The sequence below is a fragment of the Mastigoproctus giganteus genome, chromosome 2, assembly GCF_048544385.1.
Source record: "Mastigoproctus giganteus isolate SK-2022 chromosome 2, ASM4854438v1, whole genome shotgun sequence".
Taxonomy (NCBI): Eukaryota; Metazoa; Arthropoda; class Arachnida; order Uropygi; family Thelyphonidae; genus Mastigoproctus; species Mastigoproctus giganteus.
Genome location: NC_143576.1, coordinates 78,111,393 through 78,127,779, shown reverse-complemented (window position 1 = coordinate 78,127,779; position 16,387 = coordinate 78,111,393). Strand labels below are relative to the sequence as shown.

The 16,387-nt window shown below is 37.4% G+C and overlaps 1 protein-coding gene across 1 annotated transcript in view; it reads left to right on the top strand.

Moving 5' to 3' along the window:
* RIOK2 (RIO kinase 2) overlaps positions 1 to 14,523 on the top strand; it is a 149,165-nt gene extending 134,642 nt beyond the window's left edge. The window contains exons 9-10 of the mRNA XM_090368538.1: positions 9,765 to 9,837; positions 13,982 to 14,523. Of these exons, the coding sequence (XP_090224664.1) occupies positions 9,765 to 9,837; positions 13,982 to 14,500 (592 nt within the window). The 3' untranslated portion in view covers positions 14,501 to 14,523. The remainder of the gene's footprint in view (positions 1 to 9,764; positions 9,838 to 13,981) is intronic.
* The last annotated feature ends 1,864 nt before the right edge of the window (positions 14,524 to 16,387 follow it).

Here is a 16,387-nt window from a genome sequence, read left to right as displayed (position 1 = left end):
CAAGTCCCTTTCATTCTCTACCACTGTCAGTGTAGTACCACAGAGTTGATACGTTGCTCTGGGGTTGCTGTTTCCCCATATGTAGTACTTTACATTTATCAATGTTAAACTTCATTTGCCACCTCTCAGCCCATCTGCTCAACCTTTCCAGATCCTGTTGCAGCAGCATAGTGTCAGTAGTGTCCTTGACAACCCTGCCAACCTTTGTATCGTCTGCAAACTTAGACATTAAGCTTGCTATACCATCATCAATATCATTTATAAATACAGAAAACAATAATGGACCCAACACTGAGCCCTGAGGGACTGCACTAATAACATTAGTCCACGATGAGCAGTGTCCATTGATTACCACTCTCTGTCTTCTCCCCCTCAACCACCCCTTTATCCATAGCAGCAATTTGCCTCCAATGTCACACTGCTCCAATTTGTGTAGCAGTCTTCCATGTGCAACAGTATCAAAAGCCTTTCTAAGATCCAAGTATATAATATCAAAGTTATTCCCTGCATCCAGTTCTTTTGTGACTGCATCATAGTATCCAATCAAGTTGGTCAGGCAAGACTTCCCCTGAACAAAACCATGTTGTGTCTGAGCTATAACTGAAGTCTTGTCTAAATGATCCTGTAGTGCTTCTTTAACCAGTGCCTCCATTAATTTTCCTGGAACAGAAGTTAAGCTCACAGGTCTATAATTACTTGTGTCAGCCTTTGATCCTCCTTTGTGAATGGGGTCACATTTGCACATTTCCAGTCTATGGGTACCTCCCCTGAGTCCAAGGAAGCTCTCATAATTATGGCTAAGGGTTTGCTTACCTCCTTTGCTGCCTCCTTTAATATAACTGGATAGATCCCATCCACCCCGGGTGCCTTTCTTGTGTTTATCTTCAACAGTTTCTCCTCCACTTTACTCCCAGTTATTTCAAGATTCTGTAGCTTACTGCTAGAGTTGAATACACCTCTGGCATTCCCCTCGCTGAATAACTCCTCATGTGTGAATGTCGATGCAAAATATTCATTTAGTTTGTTAGCTACCTGAGCAGGATCATCAACAGTTGACCCATCAATATCAAGTGGACCAATCTGATTCATCCCCTTCCTTCTAGAGTTGACATAAGTAAAGAACTCTTTGCATCCCTTGCCAAAGATTTCTCGTAATCTGGCTTCGCCTGCCTAACCTCCTTTGTAAATTGGTTACAGATCAACTTGTATCTATCATAGGCTTCTGTGTCACGTGTTAATTTGTATGTATCCCATGCATTTTTCTTCTCTGCCATATGTCTCATTAGTTCATCTGACATCTATTTAGGCCTAAACCTTGAACAATATTTCTTAGTTGGTATGTAAAGCCTAGTAGCTTCCAAGATAAGTTCTTTGAATGCTTCCCATTTTGAATTTGCTGTTGGTAACATCATCAGTTGGTCCCACTGTATAGAATTTAAATACTGTCTCAGTCCATCGTAGTCGCCTTTACGGAAGCAATAACCCTTCCCTTTACCCCTAATGGTAGTTACCTCTTTGAGTAAATCCCACTTCAGCACACTGTGATCACTGCCACCTAGTGGTTCATTTATCTGCAGATTCTTAATGCATGAAGAATCACTGCTGATAATCAAATCAAGAGTATTACTCCCTCTAGTTGCCTCCCGAACATGCTGACGTAGAAAACAATCATCCAATAAATCCACAAAAGCCCTGCTAGTGTGTGAGTAACCAGCCCCCAAATTCCAGTCAATATCTGGGAAATTAAAATCTCCCATTATAAGACTCTCTGATTTACTGGCCCACTCTATTTCCCTGTAGGCGTCTTATTATACTCGTTCCTTATTATACTCATCAGAGTCATTAGGCCTATAGCACACTCCTACTCTCAATTTTGATCTCCCAATGCTTATGTCACACCAAACTGACTCAACACTGCACTGTCCAGCGATGTCGACTGGCTTCACTTCCTTGGTTTTTATGTGTTTCTTACCTAATAGCATAACCCCTCCCCCCTTCCTATCCTGTCTATCCTTTCTGTAGACGTTGTTCTCCCCAAATTGCAGTTCTGCATCCCTTATATCTGTGTGACACCACGTCTCTGATATCCCAACAATATCTGCCTTTGATGTTTTGAGCAATACCTCAAATTCATCAAATTTATTTACTAAACTTCTAGCATTGGTGTACACGCAAGTATACCTGCACCTGTTTCTATTCTTAGCTACCCTAACACAACCCATGTGTTTACTTGTACCGCAATGGCTCCCAGCAGTCTCTGAAATACCATGCATCTTGTTTTTCAGGCTTCTGCTCATTCAAATAGAAGCAGTGCAAGAATCTCTTTCACCTCTGCCAGTGGCTACTGTCAATCTATTGGTCTTTGTCTCCCCCCAAGCTAGCAGTTTTCCGACCCACCTAACACTGCCTCGATAGCATCAGCAAATATTCTTGCACCCTTTCTATTTAAGTGTATCCCATCCCTGTAGAAGCAATCTCTCCTGTTAACAAGTACAGTCCAGGCTGAAAAAAATTCTACCCCTTGAGCCTTGCACAATCTTTCTAGGGCCAAATTGATCGACAAGGCTCTCATCATATACTCCCTCCTATCGTGTCTGGGCAGAATTGCAGACACTTTCAAATTCAACCCTAATTCTTGGCTTTTGTTCAATAATGACCTGTACTTGTTAAGTAATTCTGCCGGTCTCCTACTCTTAATATGATTAGTGCCAACGTGTACAACTATATCACCTTTTGTGCCCTTAAAAGATGCTATTTTCTCTCTACAACGTCATCAACCTTTGCCCCTGGTAGACATACCCTGTTCCTGTTCCACCTATCTTTTTTACAAAGCATGTTCCCCGTTTCCCTGACAATAGAGTCACCAACAACTACTAGTTCCTTCGGGACCAGCGCATTCTGCCTTGGGGGTTGTCTCTGTGTCACGTGATGCCCAAGTGCAAGCTCTGGCGTTGATGTGGGCAGCTGAGAGCTTGATGGGCCCCTCAATTTAGTTTCTTCGAGGGCATCCACCCTGTCCTTCAAGCTCTCATATAGGCCCACAAGAACGCCGAGTTGTTGCCTGATATCGATACACTCCTTGCATCGCGCACACACAAAGACATCCCCCTTGGCAGTATCATGTCCCGTACCCGATTGCTCTGCAAACATCAAGCAAACAGTGCATTTTATAAGGCTGTGAGTCAGAGGACAACTGCCCCCCTCAGTTCTGCTCTGAGCCTTTTGCTTTGCTGCTCTGGTCTGAGTCATGATTCTATTAATTTATTATGTTATGTTATTAATTATGTTAAATATAATTAATTATATTACGTTTGTAATCTAAGTCGTTATATGTATTTATTTAAAAGTACAAATTAACTGCTAACGAAGTTCAACTAACGCTATCTAGTACTGTATATAACTATCGTATCACAAAGGCGGGAAAGTTACGAACGGTAGCGGAGTTGAAAACACGTGGATACCCTTACCGATACTTTTATGCAATTACAAGGCCGAGTAAAGAATAAATACACCAAATTAATCAGAAAATCACAAAATAATGTTATACTACTAAATTTAAATCAAAAGTTTTAGAAAAACAATAATTTCAAATCAATAAATAAGAAAAATCCACTTAGCAGCTTTGAACACGACCATCTCCTAGTAGCCTCGTCAGCAGCAATGGTGTCCCTGGCAGACATACCCTGGTCCTGTTCCACCTATCCTTCTTGCATAGTATATTCCCCATCTCACTGATAATAGAGTCACCAACAATGAATAGTTCCTTTGGGACCTGCGCATTCTTCCTTGGAGACTGCCTCTGTTTTACAGAGCGAGCTCTGTCGTTGAGAGCTTGATAGGTCCCTCATATTAATTTCTTCGAGGGCATTTACCCTACGCCTCAAGCTCTCATAGATGCCCATTAGAATGCTGAGTTGGCAGCTAATTTCTTGGCACATTTTTTGACTGTGATGCGTTGGAGAATCACCCCCTTCGTTTCTCCTCCGAATCACAGCACTCTCGCTAGTCTGTGATCTTTGCTTCACAACTGTGGTCTGGGTCATGATTTCCGTTTAAATACAATTTAACTAACAATGAATTTTAAAAAGATTAATTGAAAATACTATAATAACAGATTCCTAATACAGTGCTTCGTATTATGCTATCTAGTTTTACTTTATACCTTATGCTATCAGTTTGAGATATATATATATACGTTATGCTATTTCTTATTGATTACATTATGGTGGCCAGTTCAATAGTATTGGCGCCAACCCCGGGAGTCATAACTTCCAAAAATTGCTGCTTAAATTCAAAATAAGAAGCTAGCGAATGCTACTAAACCAATTTAATATCTGTGCAAAACACAATGTACTATGTTAATTAACGAAAAATACGGTAAAAATTTAAAAATACTTATCCCTTTACAAAAGCCAAAAATTGACCGGCTGTTCTCTTCCGCGACTCTACCGTCACTATCTGTTATCTTGGTGTCATTCACTTGTGTTGTCCTTTCCAAATCCAAGAAAAGATTCTTCTTTGCCAAATTACTATATGCTGATCTTGCTTACTATACTGCTCTACAAAAGTAAGAGAACAAAATGTTTTTCTGTTCACAATAAAATATCTGGAGATATTTTATTGTGAACAGTGTTGCTGAATGCAAATATTTTATGTAATAGGCATCCTGGCATGCAAATTCCAAGTATCCAATAGAATTCAACCTTACAAAGTCACACATTATGCATATTCATGCCTGTAAAAGCATGCATTGTGGCCACATCACTTCATATCCCTTTTTTTTTTTTTTTTTTTTTTTTTTTTGGTTTGCTCAGTGGGATAGTGACATGCCAGTACTCAGGATAGCAGGTTATCATTGTTCAGATGATTCTTTGAGATGGTGGGCTGTTGCATGATTTCAAGTTAGTCAGTCGCAAGTGGAGATGGCACTTTGGCTTAAAGTGCCAAGCAGTGTCGTCTCAGCAGTATGGAAGCAGTTTTAGGAGATAGGAACCACTGCAAGAAGAGCTGGCCAAGGTCGCCCAAAGGCTACGTCAACCAGAACAGACTGCTATCTGGCTCTAACAGCAAAACAGAGTCCTAGGATGTCCTGTCATCAACTGTCTGCTGAGGTTGCTGCGGCCATAGATGAAAACATTTCCAATTGGACTGTGTTAAGAAGGCTCTATTCAAGGAAGCCAGTGGTTTGTATCCCATTATCCTGAAACCACCACAGAGCTCATCGAAATTGCTGCCATGAATATGTGACTTGGAGCTGTGACAAATAGGGTACAGGTCTCTTCTTTGACGAGTCCTATTTTAGCCTACAAACACATTCTAGACATTATTTCATCTGGAGACAACAAGGAATGCAGTATCATCCTTCCAACATCAGAGAACGGTCACGTACAGTACAGGCGGAATAATGATCAACAGCTGCACCCATCTTCGTGTTTTTGATAGGGGTACCGTAACTGCTCCGAGGGACCAAGAACAGATCCTTGCACTGTATGTGCAATGTTTTAGGGGTATTTTTGGCTCAGTTTTATGTGCAGTGCAATGCCACTGCACATAGAGAGTTCAATGATGGAGGAATATCTTGACACTGAAGATATCCAACGACTGCTGTGGTCAGCACTATCACCAGACTTAAATCCAATTGAATATGTGTGTGATGTGCTTGGGCATCAAATTGCATGGCGGCAGACAACTTCTCAGTTACATGGTGAGCTAATGTCTGTGTTGGTGGAAGAATGGGATTTGTTGCCACAGAATCTTATAGATACCCTTATATTGAGCATGGTTCGCTGCTGTTAGGCCTGTTTAGCCATCAGAGGGGATCATGAGCCATACAGATGCAATGTGACCATTTTTTTGAGCATCTTGTATCAATTTCTGTATTGTGACCTTTTAGTAATTCTTATACAATCCTCATAAATGTCCCTTATACCTGTCCAGTGTTTCTCTCTGTTTCCTCATTCTATGGTACACCAGTATACCAAATTTTTTCCCACTTTGTTGCAAGCTGCACCACATTTTTGTGTTCTGTTATTTTTGTTGAGCAGTGTAGCTGCTTAGTCAAAATGCTAGATAAAAATGGTGCATTGGAGGCTCTTATTGATTTTAGAGTCACAAAACATTGTGGTATCTCTACATATTGAGAAAGCCTTTGATACCACAGGGGACATAGTGTACTGCAAAACTTGCACAAAAGAGGCTTAAGAGGATAATTGCCCCAGCTGATCCTAAACTTCCTCCATTATAGAACTTTTCAGGTTCATTACCAGGGCTCAGTTTCCTCTCTGCACGTTCAGGAGTGAGGTGTACTGCAAGGGTCTGTTCTTGGTGTGATATTATTAGCCTGCAGAATAAATATCATGGTACAGGACATCCCAAATACAGTGGAGGCATACTTGTATGCAGACGACCTTACTGTATCCTACTGTTCTCAGAACATGAATACCATTGAGCACCAACTGCAGATAAGTTGGAAGGCTGGACTCTGTGTAATGGTTATCGAATTTCTGACTAAAAATTCACTGCCATTCATTTCTGCAAAAGATGTGCGCTATAGCCTGAACTATGGATAAAGAATAGTATTATTGCTGTTTCAAATAACATTAATTTTTTAGGATTAATATTGGACAATAAACTTAATTCCAGGCACATGTCACTGTCAGTGCACTAACTAAATATACTTTGATCAGTATCGACTACATCTTGTGGGTGCAGTCAGAGAATCTCTACTGCATTAATCAGATTGCATCTAGATTATAGTTCTCTAGCGTTACTCAGCCTGCATCTAGATTATAGTTCTCTAGTGTGTTACTCAGCCAGGAAGAGTGTTACAGTGTCTCACACACATGTCACAAGGCTTTTCACTAACTGCTTGTGAAAACTAAACATTCTTTGATCAGTATCAGCTACATCTTGTGGGTGCAGACAAAGAATTCCTACATTTATATAGAGCATTAATCAGATTACAGCTAGATTATAGTTCTCCAATGTGATCATCAGACAGGAAAAGTATTGCAGTGTCTCAGTACTGTCCAGCTTAGTGCACTTCAGACAGTCATCAGAGCTTTTAGAACATTTGCGGTGCAAAGTTTGTATGTAGAAGCTAATGAAACACCACCACTACTTCCCAGAAGACAAACTGTCTGGTGTGTATATATATATATATATAGTGCAGGTAAAATGCAGTCTTCCCACATATCCCAGCTGGAAATATCTATGTGATCCCACTGATTTTCATTTTTATGAAATGAAACTCATTCATCCATGACCTGCAGGTCTTCGATTTAAAGAAGTTGACATGTCAAAAACTCTCCGAAACACAGGTGCATATCTGTTGGGGTTTTTTTTGTTTAATGTTTAACCTGTATGTGTTAGTTATATTTTCTCTAAAGTTGGATGTTCCTGAAATAAATATTTTCATAACTCATAAATAGTATGAATCAGAGCTGTAATGCTCAATACGTTCTATGTTGATATTAATATTTGTAAAATAATAAGAGGAGTTTACCTCAATATAGTATGTAGAACACTTCCGTATGATACTCTTCAGAAATCAAAACAAAAAAATCGAAAAACTTACGTTAGAGTAAAAAATAATTAAACACAATTAAAAATATTAAAAATAATCTAACAAAAATATTCAAAACAATTTTCCTTCCTGAAGCTGACAATGCTTTTCGACCGTATGTTGTGATCACAGGAATGAAAATTACCAAATAGGGTTGAACATGAAACTTAAATAGTGATTATTTGTCTTCGCACATGTGCGTAAAGGTCCACGCATTGGAGATCAAATATGGCCGACGAACATTAACAGAATTCTTGTGTAATTTAATTTCTATGGTTTCTGCAATTAATAGTCGCGTATAATTACGTTGGACATTAAGTATTTTGGCCTCGTTAAATAAAAAAGTATGTTTTTCGTTATTAGCATGAAAGGCTAATTCTGATGCTGCTGAACGAGAAGCACGAACTGAGGCTTCATGTTGATTTACACGAATATTCAGAGAAAAATGCGTCGAACCTTGGTAAGACGAGTTGCAATCATCGCAAGAAATGTTGTATGCCAGGTCATTAATTTGTGTTGCGAACGTGGAAAGAACTGAGCGATTGTTCAGTATAGTGTGTAATTTCCGTACTGGCCTGGCCACAATTTTAAATTCGGTATCTTTAAAGAATGTATTAAGCTGTTTGTGCCACTGTTCAACATGTGGGACAGAAATAAAGTATTTTTTGATATTACTATTGTTGATTTGTGTAGTATTTTGTATCCTATCCTTAGCTGTTGTTGCTGTTATTTGGTTTTTAGGGGCATTAGCAAACTAAGGCTGTATTGCTCCAGGGATATGCGGTGGTCATGGGCTGGAACCCCGGTTTAATCAAGAAACGTGCGCTATGCACTGCTGCTCCTGCCCACCTGGTTACGGAGGTGCCGTATCCTTAGCCTGTACCCTAATTCGGTTTATTGTGGCAAGGGGATAACCCCTGTTTAAGAACCTGCTAGTTAATATTTGTATTTCTGATCCCAAAGCAGATTCCGTCCTTGAATATTTATAGGCATTTAGAAATTGATTAAAGCTGATCGATCTTTTGTAGGTGAACGGGTGATAACTATTATAATGTAGAAGCATACCGGTATTTGTAGGTTTTCGATAGATGCTAAATTGGATATTATTTGAGTCCCGGGTAAGTGTGAAATTTAGAAAATTTAATGATTTTGTATCCGTATCCTCCCTTTCCAATGTAAATTTGAGTCTAGAATGAATATTATTAAACGAATGTAAAATGTCTTGGATAGTACTACTATCAGTAATAACTAGAACATTGTTTAAATACCTCCCATAGTATGTGATATGGGGTCGAAAAGGTGTCAAATGTATATGCTCAATCGTTGAGAGATGGATTTCTGACCTTAAACCACTCAGGCTCAAACTCATTGGTAATCCAAAAATTTGTTTGTACACCTTGTCTCGAAAGGTGATATAGTTGGCCTCAACTAACAGTTTAATTAAGTGAAAAATTTCCTTAATAGGTAGTTTTGTATAATTAATCGGTATCGAGTTTTTATTTAACATATCCCAAATAATATCTAATGTGTATTCAACATTTACATTCGTATGTAACGAGGTAACATCTAGTGAGAATAAATTATCATTGTCTCCAAGTCTACAGTCTTTAAGATTATTAAATAATGTATTGTAGTTCTTAATCCCAAATTGTATTACCTGTCTAAAGGGTTTTATGATGCTGTATACATGTGTGGCTAAGGATGAAAATGCCGAGTTCCTGTAGGAAACAATAGGTCGAATAGGAAATCCAGTCTTGTGTAATTTTACCTGACCGAAAAGTGCAGGAATATTGTATGTTCTGGCCTTCAATTCTTTTAACTGAGCCATAGTTGTGTTAAATTGGTTTTTAATTATTTTTTACTCTAATGTAAGTTTTTTGATTTTTTCGTTTTAATTTCTGGAGAGTATCATACGGAAGTGTTCTACGTACTATATCGAGGTAAACTCCTCTTATTATTTTACAAATAACTCATAAATATATGTAACTGTAGATTATTATTAGATTTTTGTATTTCAGCATATTTTTTCCCCATTGAGAATGTTATGTCATATTTTACTTGAGAAATTAAGTTGAATGTTACATATTCAACTTATTCAGCATTTTATTTTCTAATATCATGTTTGTAACAGTTTGTCACCGCATTTGATTTCAAAGTATGCATTACTTTATTTCTTCATAATTTTGTTTATCCTCCACAGACGAGAAGGTTCATTAGATCTAGAGACAGCTGCCAGTGGATTATCCAGAGAGGTTCAAAAGAAACTGGAAAAGGTAAGCATGAAGGGAAACACACAAGAACTATCAAATATCGTATTCATTTGTCCTGAACAAAGCTTCAATATGTAGACCTGTTGATTACCAAGTTACTTTTACTTAACATTTCTATCAGTTTGCACCTCTATATCAAGTGAAGAAAATGATTGCTTTACGTAGAACACTGAAAAGTTCAAAAATTGGGAAACAGAAATATAACTGAACCCATCATCATTTCAGTTCTAAATATACATATGCTTTCACATGATGGGAAAAAAAATAATACAAGAATTACCTTCCAAAACTTTCATTATGTATAATCTGAAACCAAACAAAGTGATCAAATGAACTACAGAAGTAAACAGCTTTCTATGCTGGCAATCTGGCAGTTGTGTAAAGTGACCAGTTGTTTGATGTGGTGTTAGAGGGTTTTAAATAATTAAGTTTTATTCGTTGAATTTGTGATATAACATTCATCTTTGTTTTCGTGTTTCTTGTTAAACACAGTATGAAAATCACAACTATCATAATTGAATAAATATATCATGAAATATCCTGGTCTTACCAGGATGTTTCATTTGGATAGACAAGACAATATTTAGCTTCTTGCCATTATTGTGCCTTTTATAGCCTCATGCAACCTTTACTTATTCACAGTTTCTGGCAGTAACAGTATTTTCATATATTCTCAAAGATGAAAAAAATAAAGTCAAGGTCAATGATATGAAGAAGCTATCCAATACACATTAACAGCACAAAATACATATTTCGTTTGTTTTAATATTTGGTTAGAGTTTACATAACAAATTGATTAGAATGAGAGTGCAATAGCATACACATTTTAGTTAAGCATGGTTCAAGCTCATATGACTACTAAATATGGTTTTTTTTTTTTTTTTTCAAAATAACTAGTTGTAAACCCCTGTGAATTTTGTTGGAACTGAATAGAAAAATGTATGAGTAAAGTAACAGTTTGTCATACTGCAGTGCATTATGCTATAAAAATGCATTGCAGTGTGGAGGGTTGATTCAGTCTTTTGATAATGATTATGACAATCCTTTAAAACTATGAAATTCAGTGCCGCTACCACCGGTTGTGTTTTATTTGTTTTCCATGTGCATGGATGGCATCATAATTTCCATTGAGGTAAAGTGCACTGCAAAACTGCCAAGTCGATCTTGTCCCATTCCTAGTGGCAAACTTTCCGAGATCTCTTTTCAAAAGTCTGAATGTGCAAAAATCCATGGGTGTGGTATCAGGTGATTTAACAGGTACATCTTCAAACGAATACATGTTGCCGCTTCCATTCTCCACAAAAAAGGTGATTTAACAGGTACATCTTCAAACGAACACGTATTGCCGCTTCCATTCTCCACAAAAAAGCATGGGTGGAATGTGATGTGTGGCTGGATGCCTTATCCTGGTGCACTCAGACCTTTCCAGCATCAGAACAACGGCTGTAGAACTTCAGTTTGGTGATACACTGAGTTTTTTTGTGACTCTATGCACTCAAATTTGCCGTTACAGCAAAAACCAGCTACAACCATAAAACCGCAGCCAAAACTTTCCTTGCACTGATGCGCCCATGTTGGAAAGGCCTTGTCGCCCTGTGGACAGTAATAAATTGCAATTGGAGAGGTATAACCACACTTTGTCCAATGTTGCTACAGATTTCCACCTTTCAGTTGACAGATATTTTTCATAGAGTTTTCGAGCATTGACCTGCAGCTCTGCAATGTGCCTTGCTCCTAGGTGGTGTACACGGGCCTTGTGCTTCTTCTCCAGCTGCAAATTTTTGTTGATTATGTGACAAATGATTGACTGGGAGGTTCACATATGCGATGCTATAGCTCTTTGGGTTTTTAGATTTTCACCAAAAATAAATGAATGACTGCACTTTTCGTACTACCTCCCTCATTCGACTTGGAGCAGGTTACAGTTTCTTCGGTGTTTTCCGCCCACTTGCAGCAGCTTCGCGGAATTTTCCTTTGCCATTCAAAACCTTATGGATACCAAACTTCGATGCACTAAAATTAATATATTCATAAATGCTTTTGCTTGAATGGCTATTGGACTAGGTGGCACTTGCTTCTGAACCTGATTTTCCATCTTCGATATAGCACCTGAATGCTGTTTTGTGATCACTATTGAGTTAAATGCGTTGATCCAGCAAGACCTAATTCTGTGCAATAGATAACAAACTTTGTCCTGCTTAAATCATCTTTGTTTTGTTTCCTAGAACTGCCACTTTCTGTTGGTCCTTTTCCCTTCACCATTGTAATAAATAAATAGGAATGAAGAGAAAAATTTGAAAATTCATTTATGTTTTTTATATGATTGAAGGTGAGGGTGCACATCTCGCTAAAATTTTCAAATTATATCATGTACAGATGAGATAGGAGATCAGAAAAACCAAGAAAGCAAATTAGCTGTTTCAGCTAAACTATTCAAAAAATGCTATGGAAAATTCATTTCATATTAATTGATGAATTCAACATAGAATGGTAATCTAATTAGCCAGCAATCAGCTGGCGTTCATGTATTGTTTCAGCTGTATCGAAGTGAGAACGTAATTTTAACCTCTTTGACCTTTCAGTTATATTCTAAGCAGTTAAAAAAAAAAAAAAAACTGCAGTAAAGGTTGCACAGCCTGTTCCTAAGTTTCCAAAAAGAGGTTATTTTGTGTATTTCATTGTTAAATCCATCTACCCCAGCAGTGAGGTGTGTGTACAAAAGATAAAAGTATATCCATTGTCTAATGAAAGTTTTGAGAGAGCCTTCTTTGAATTGGAGAAGTGTTGGTGCATGAAAATGGTTTTGAGAGCAATGATAAAGATTGCAATTCAGGTATATTAAATAGAAATGAACTCTTCTGAAGAATGCATAATACTGTTTAACTAACCTGGTTAGGTATTTTGATACAGTTATTTATGAGCTGGATGCAGGAATTAATTTTGGATTTTAACAAAGAATTTGACTCAGTCCCTCATGAGAGGTTACTGTATAAGCTGGAACATGTTGGTCTCAAGTTTAGAAGAGTGTTTAATGATCATCACCAAGGAGCACTCCTTTGGGTGAATTGAATAGGTTTCAGGAATGGTCAGAAAAGTGGCAGGTATGTTTTAATGCAGCAAAACACAAGGGATATAGCAATCTTAGAATAGTTTTTATACACTTGTTGGGGTTGAATGAAAAAGATATTTGGGAGTTATAATAGAGACAAACAGCAAAGAACGTTCCTTGAACATTTGCTTGTAGGGAGGTCATAATTCTCTTGTAAGACCAAGAGTGGAGACTGCACCTAAAAAGACAGTGAACTTTTTGAAAGGATCCAAAGATAGGCAATGCACTTGGAGAGATCTGTGACTGGATGCCCATATGAAGTACTTTGATTACATGGGCTTGGCAGCCAGTAAAATGAATGAATGCAAAATTTTCACTGTTATAAATGATTCCAGAACTAGGGACCATTATTTCAAATTACTGGAATAAGTTACCTCCGTGGGTAATTGAGGCTGACTTCTTAGCTGATTCAAAGGTCAACTGGATAGTTACTTACATGAGGAAGGAATTGCATAGGTGGTTCTTTTTATTTTTTGGCTGGTGTAGCAAAAGCCTCTGGCTTCCTTTCAGCACTTGACTAATATTTTTATATGGTTGTTTCTATACAATGGTCGAAAAAAAATAGTGTTACAAAAGTCTGTTGCTGTGGGAAAATTTATTGACACTTTAATAGTGTCATTAGATGTTTCCCCTGCATATCGAGGAATAATAATTTGGGTCTATTATACCCATAATATTCTCATTTAACCACACTCTAAACAGAATAAATGAGAAGCAGCACCAATTCAGCAATAATTTTCCCATGTATGAATCACCAAAGAATATACCTAAATACTTTGTCCATACTGTAAGCTGTGATTAGACATTCATGTTGTCCCTTTAATTATATTGTTAACAGTTCAATTCAAATGGAAACATCACTGAAGCAAGTATCTTAAAAAAATAGTTGTTTCTTTGATGATATAGACAGCATGTTAACTGCTAATGACATCAAGATTTATTGCTGCCACAGTATAAAACTAAATTTTTTCTCCTGGTGACGAACTTTTGTAACACAGTTTACAAAGAAATGTATTCATTAATTTCTGTATTTTATAGATGGTGAAAGAGATGCAAGAAGATGGAGCTACATCAAGCAGTGATGATGATGATATTGAATGCCATGAAAAATCATGTATATCTTTTAGTTCTAAGAAAGAAGAAAATAATGCAAGTGGACCTGAAAGCAGTCACATTAAAACTGTTGATGAAATTATGAATAGATTCCTGCAAGATGTAGCATCATGCACCCTTGACCAAAAGGAAGATGAAGAATCAGATGTAGAACTTAGCACAAAAGAAAGTTCTTCTAACATCGCTCAGGGTTCTCAAAACTCCGTAAACATTGGCAGTAATAGAAGAGTTGCAAGAACACAATCAGATGTTTATAGTATGACTTCAGTAGCTTCTATTGCACCAGAGGAGATACGTTTTCGGATCAAAAAGCATTATAAGCAGAAAGAAAGGAGAAATAAATGCCAAAGAGCTAGGACAAAAGGAGAAGACAATGCAGTGAGCAGAATTCGGAGAGAAAATGCAACAACAGTGAAAGAAGCTTATGATTGTTTGTATGGTTAATAAAATATTTACAAGAAAAAATAGTTCTAAAGCATTTTATTCCACAATTAGCTACATTTGCTTACCTTCTCTTTGTAATAAACACTAAATCTTTTGAAGCAACAAAAGGGGAGCTTAAGCTTTAAGAAATGAAAGTACCTCTATACCTGCTTTCCTCCACTGTTACAACATTTTTAGTACATCCTAAGAGAGGGACAAACCTTTCCATTTCTGTAATCTCTTATTGGGTTATTTAGGATTTGCACTAAAACAGTGCGACATTAATATATTGTGCCTCTAAAAGTCTTCCTGTCCCGTGATAAGCATTTCTCAACTGGAAATATCTGACTAAGAACCCAGGCCCAAGAGAGTAAGTGACACTGTCCACAATGCTTATCTCAAACTTTTTTTTTTGCCAATGTGTATGATTGTTAAATAACATATTAAATAAAAATTCATTGAAATAATTTCATTTTGGTGGGGAGAGAAAAATCTTATATTTGGCCAGATTTTTAGGTGCATAATGTGCCTATTGCCTTCACCATTTCTGTCCAACCACATGTAATAACTCAACTAACAGTGGATGGATTTTGGACCTTTTCAAAAGATTTGTTAAAATTCTGCAGTTTATTACATTTGGGCTTTTCAGAAAGACTTATCAAGCCATTTTAAGTTTCATTAAAATTGGACTAATAGAAATCTAATAATTATTATTTTTTTCATCCATATCACGTATGTATTACTGAAGCATTGGATATTATTTGTTGCCTAGTTATAGGAATGAAATTCTCAGTTAATGCATCAAAGCAAGGTTTATTGCTTAGCTTGCTCTTTCTCTGTTCTAAATTTGTAATGGCTCATCAGATCATTGAATTTTATTTTTTGATATTCAAGTAGTAAGAATATGAACATAGGAGTTTTATACAAATTTTTATATTAAAAATATGCAATGCGTTAGTAGAGGCATATGATGCAAGAAAGCAAGCTTATACAGTATCAGCCAAAAAAAAAACCCTTCCCATTTCACAAATCCATTTGTTCTAAATGTTTGTCTAGTTCTGCCTTGAATTTATTTAAGATATTAACTTTCACAACAGATGGAAGTTTGTTCCAGCAATCAACAACCCGCTGGCTAATGGCAAATTTCCACACATCTATTGTACAACTGTCTTTTCCTTAGTTTGAATCTATGCCAGCTCAGGTGTGTAATCTGAGCAAGAGGAAAAATCATATCAGCATTGAGCTTGCTGAAACCATTCAAGGCCTTATACACCTCGATCAGATCACCTCGCAGGTGTCTAGTCTCCAGAAGCTGCAATTTGCAGAACGTAAACCTTTCTTCATAAGAGCACCCCCTTTGTTTCCTTCACCACTCTTGTTCTAGAAACTGCATCATTCCTAAAATGAGGCTTCCAGACCTGTACACAAGGTGTGGCTTGACCATTGCCTTATACAGAGGGATAATCACCTCCTAATTCCTGTGTATCATTGTCAAGACCCCATGACATACTCTGGCAGCCTGTCTGCACAATTACCCCAGGACTCTTTCATTCTCCACTATCCTGAGTGTAATGCCAACCAGTTGGTACATTTCTCTGGGGTTACTGCTACCCATATGCAGTACTTTTGCATTTGTCAATGTTAAACTTCAGTTGCCACTTCTTGGCCCATCTGCTCAACTTTTTCAGGTCCTATTTCAGCAGCATGCTGTCATTAACAACCCTACCAACCTTTGTATCATCTACAAACAACAATGGGCCGAACCCTGAGGAACATTAGTACATGTAGAGCAGTATTCATTTATTACCAGTCTCTGTCTTCTCCCACTCAACCATCCTTTTATCCATTGTAGCAACTTGCCCTTAATGCCATATTTAATGTTTGTAGAGTAGTCTTCCATGTGCAACA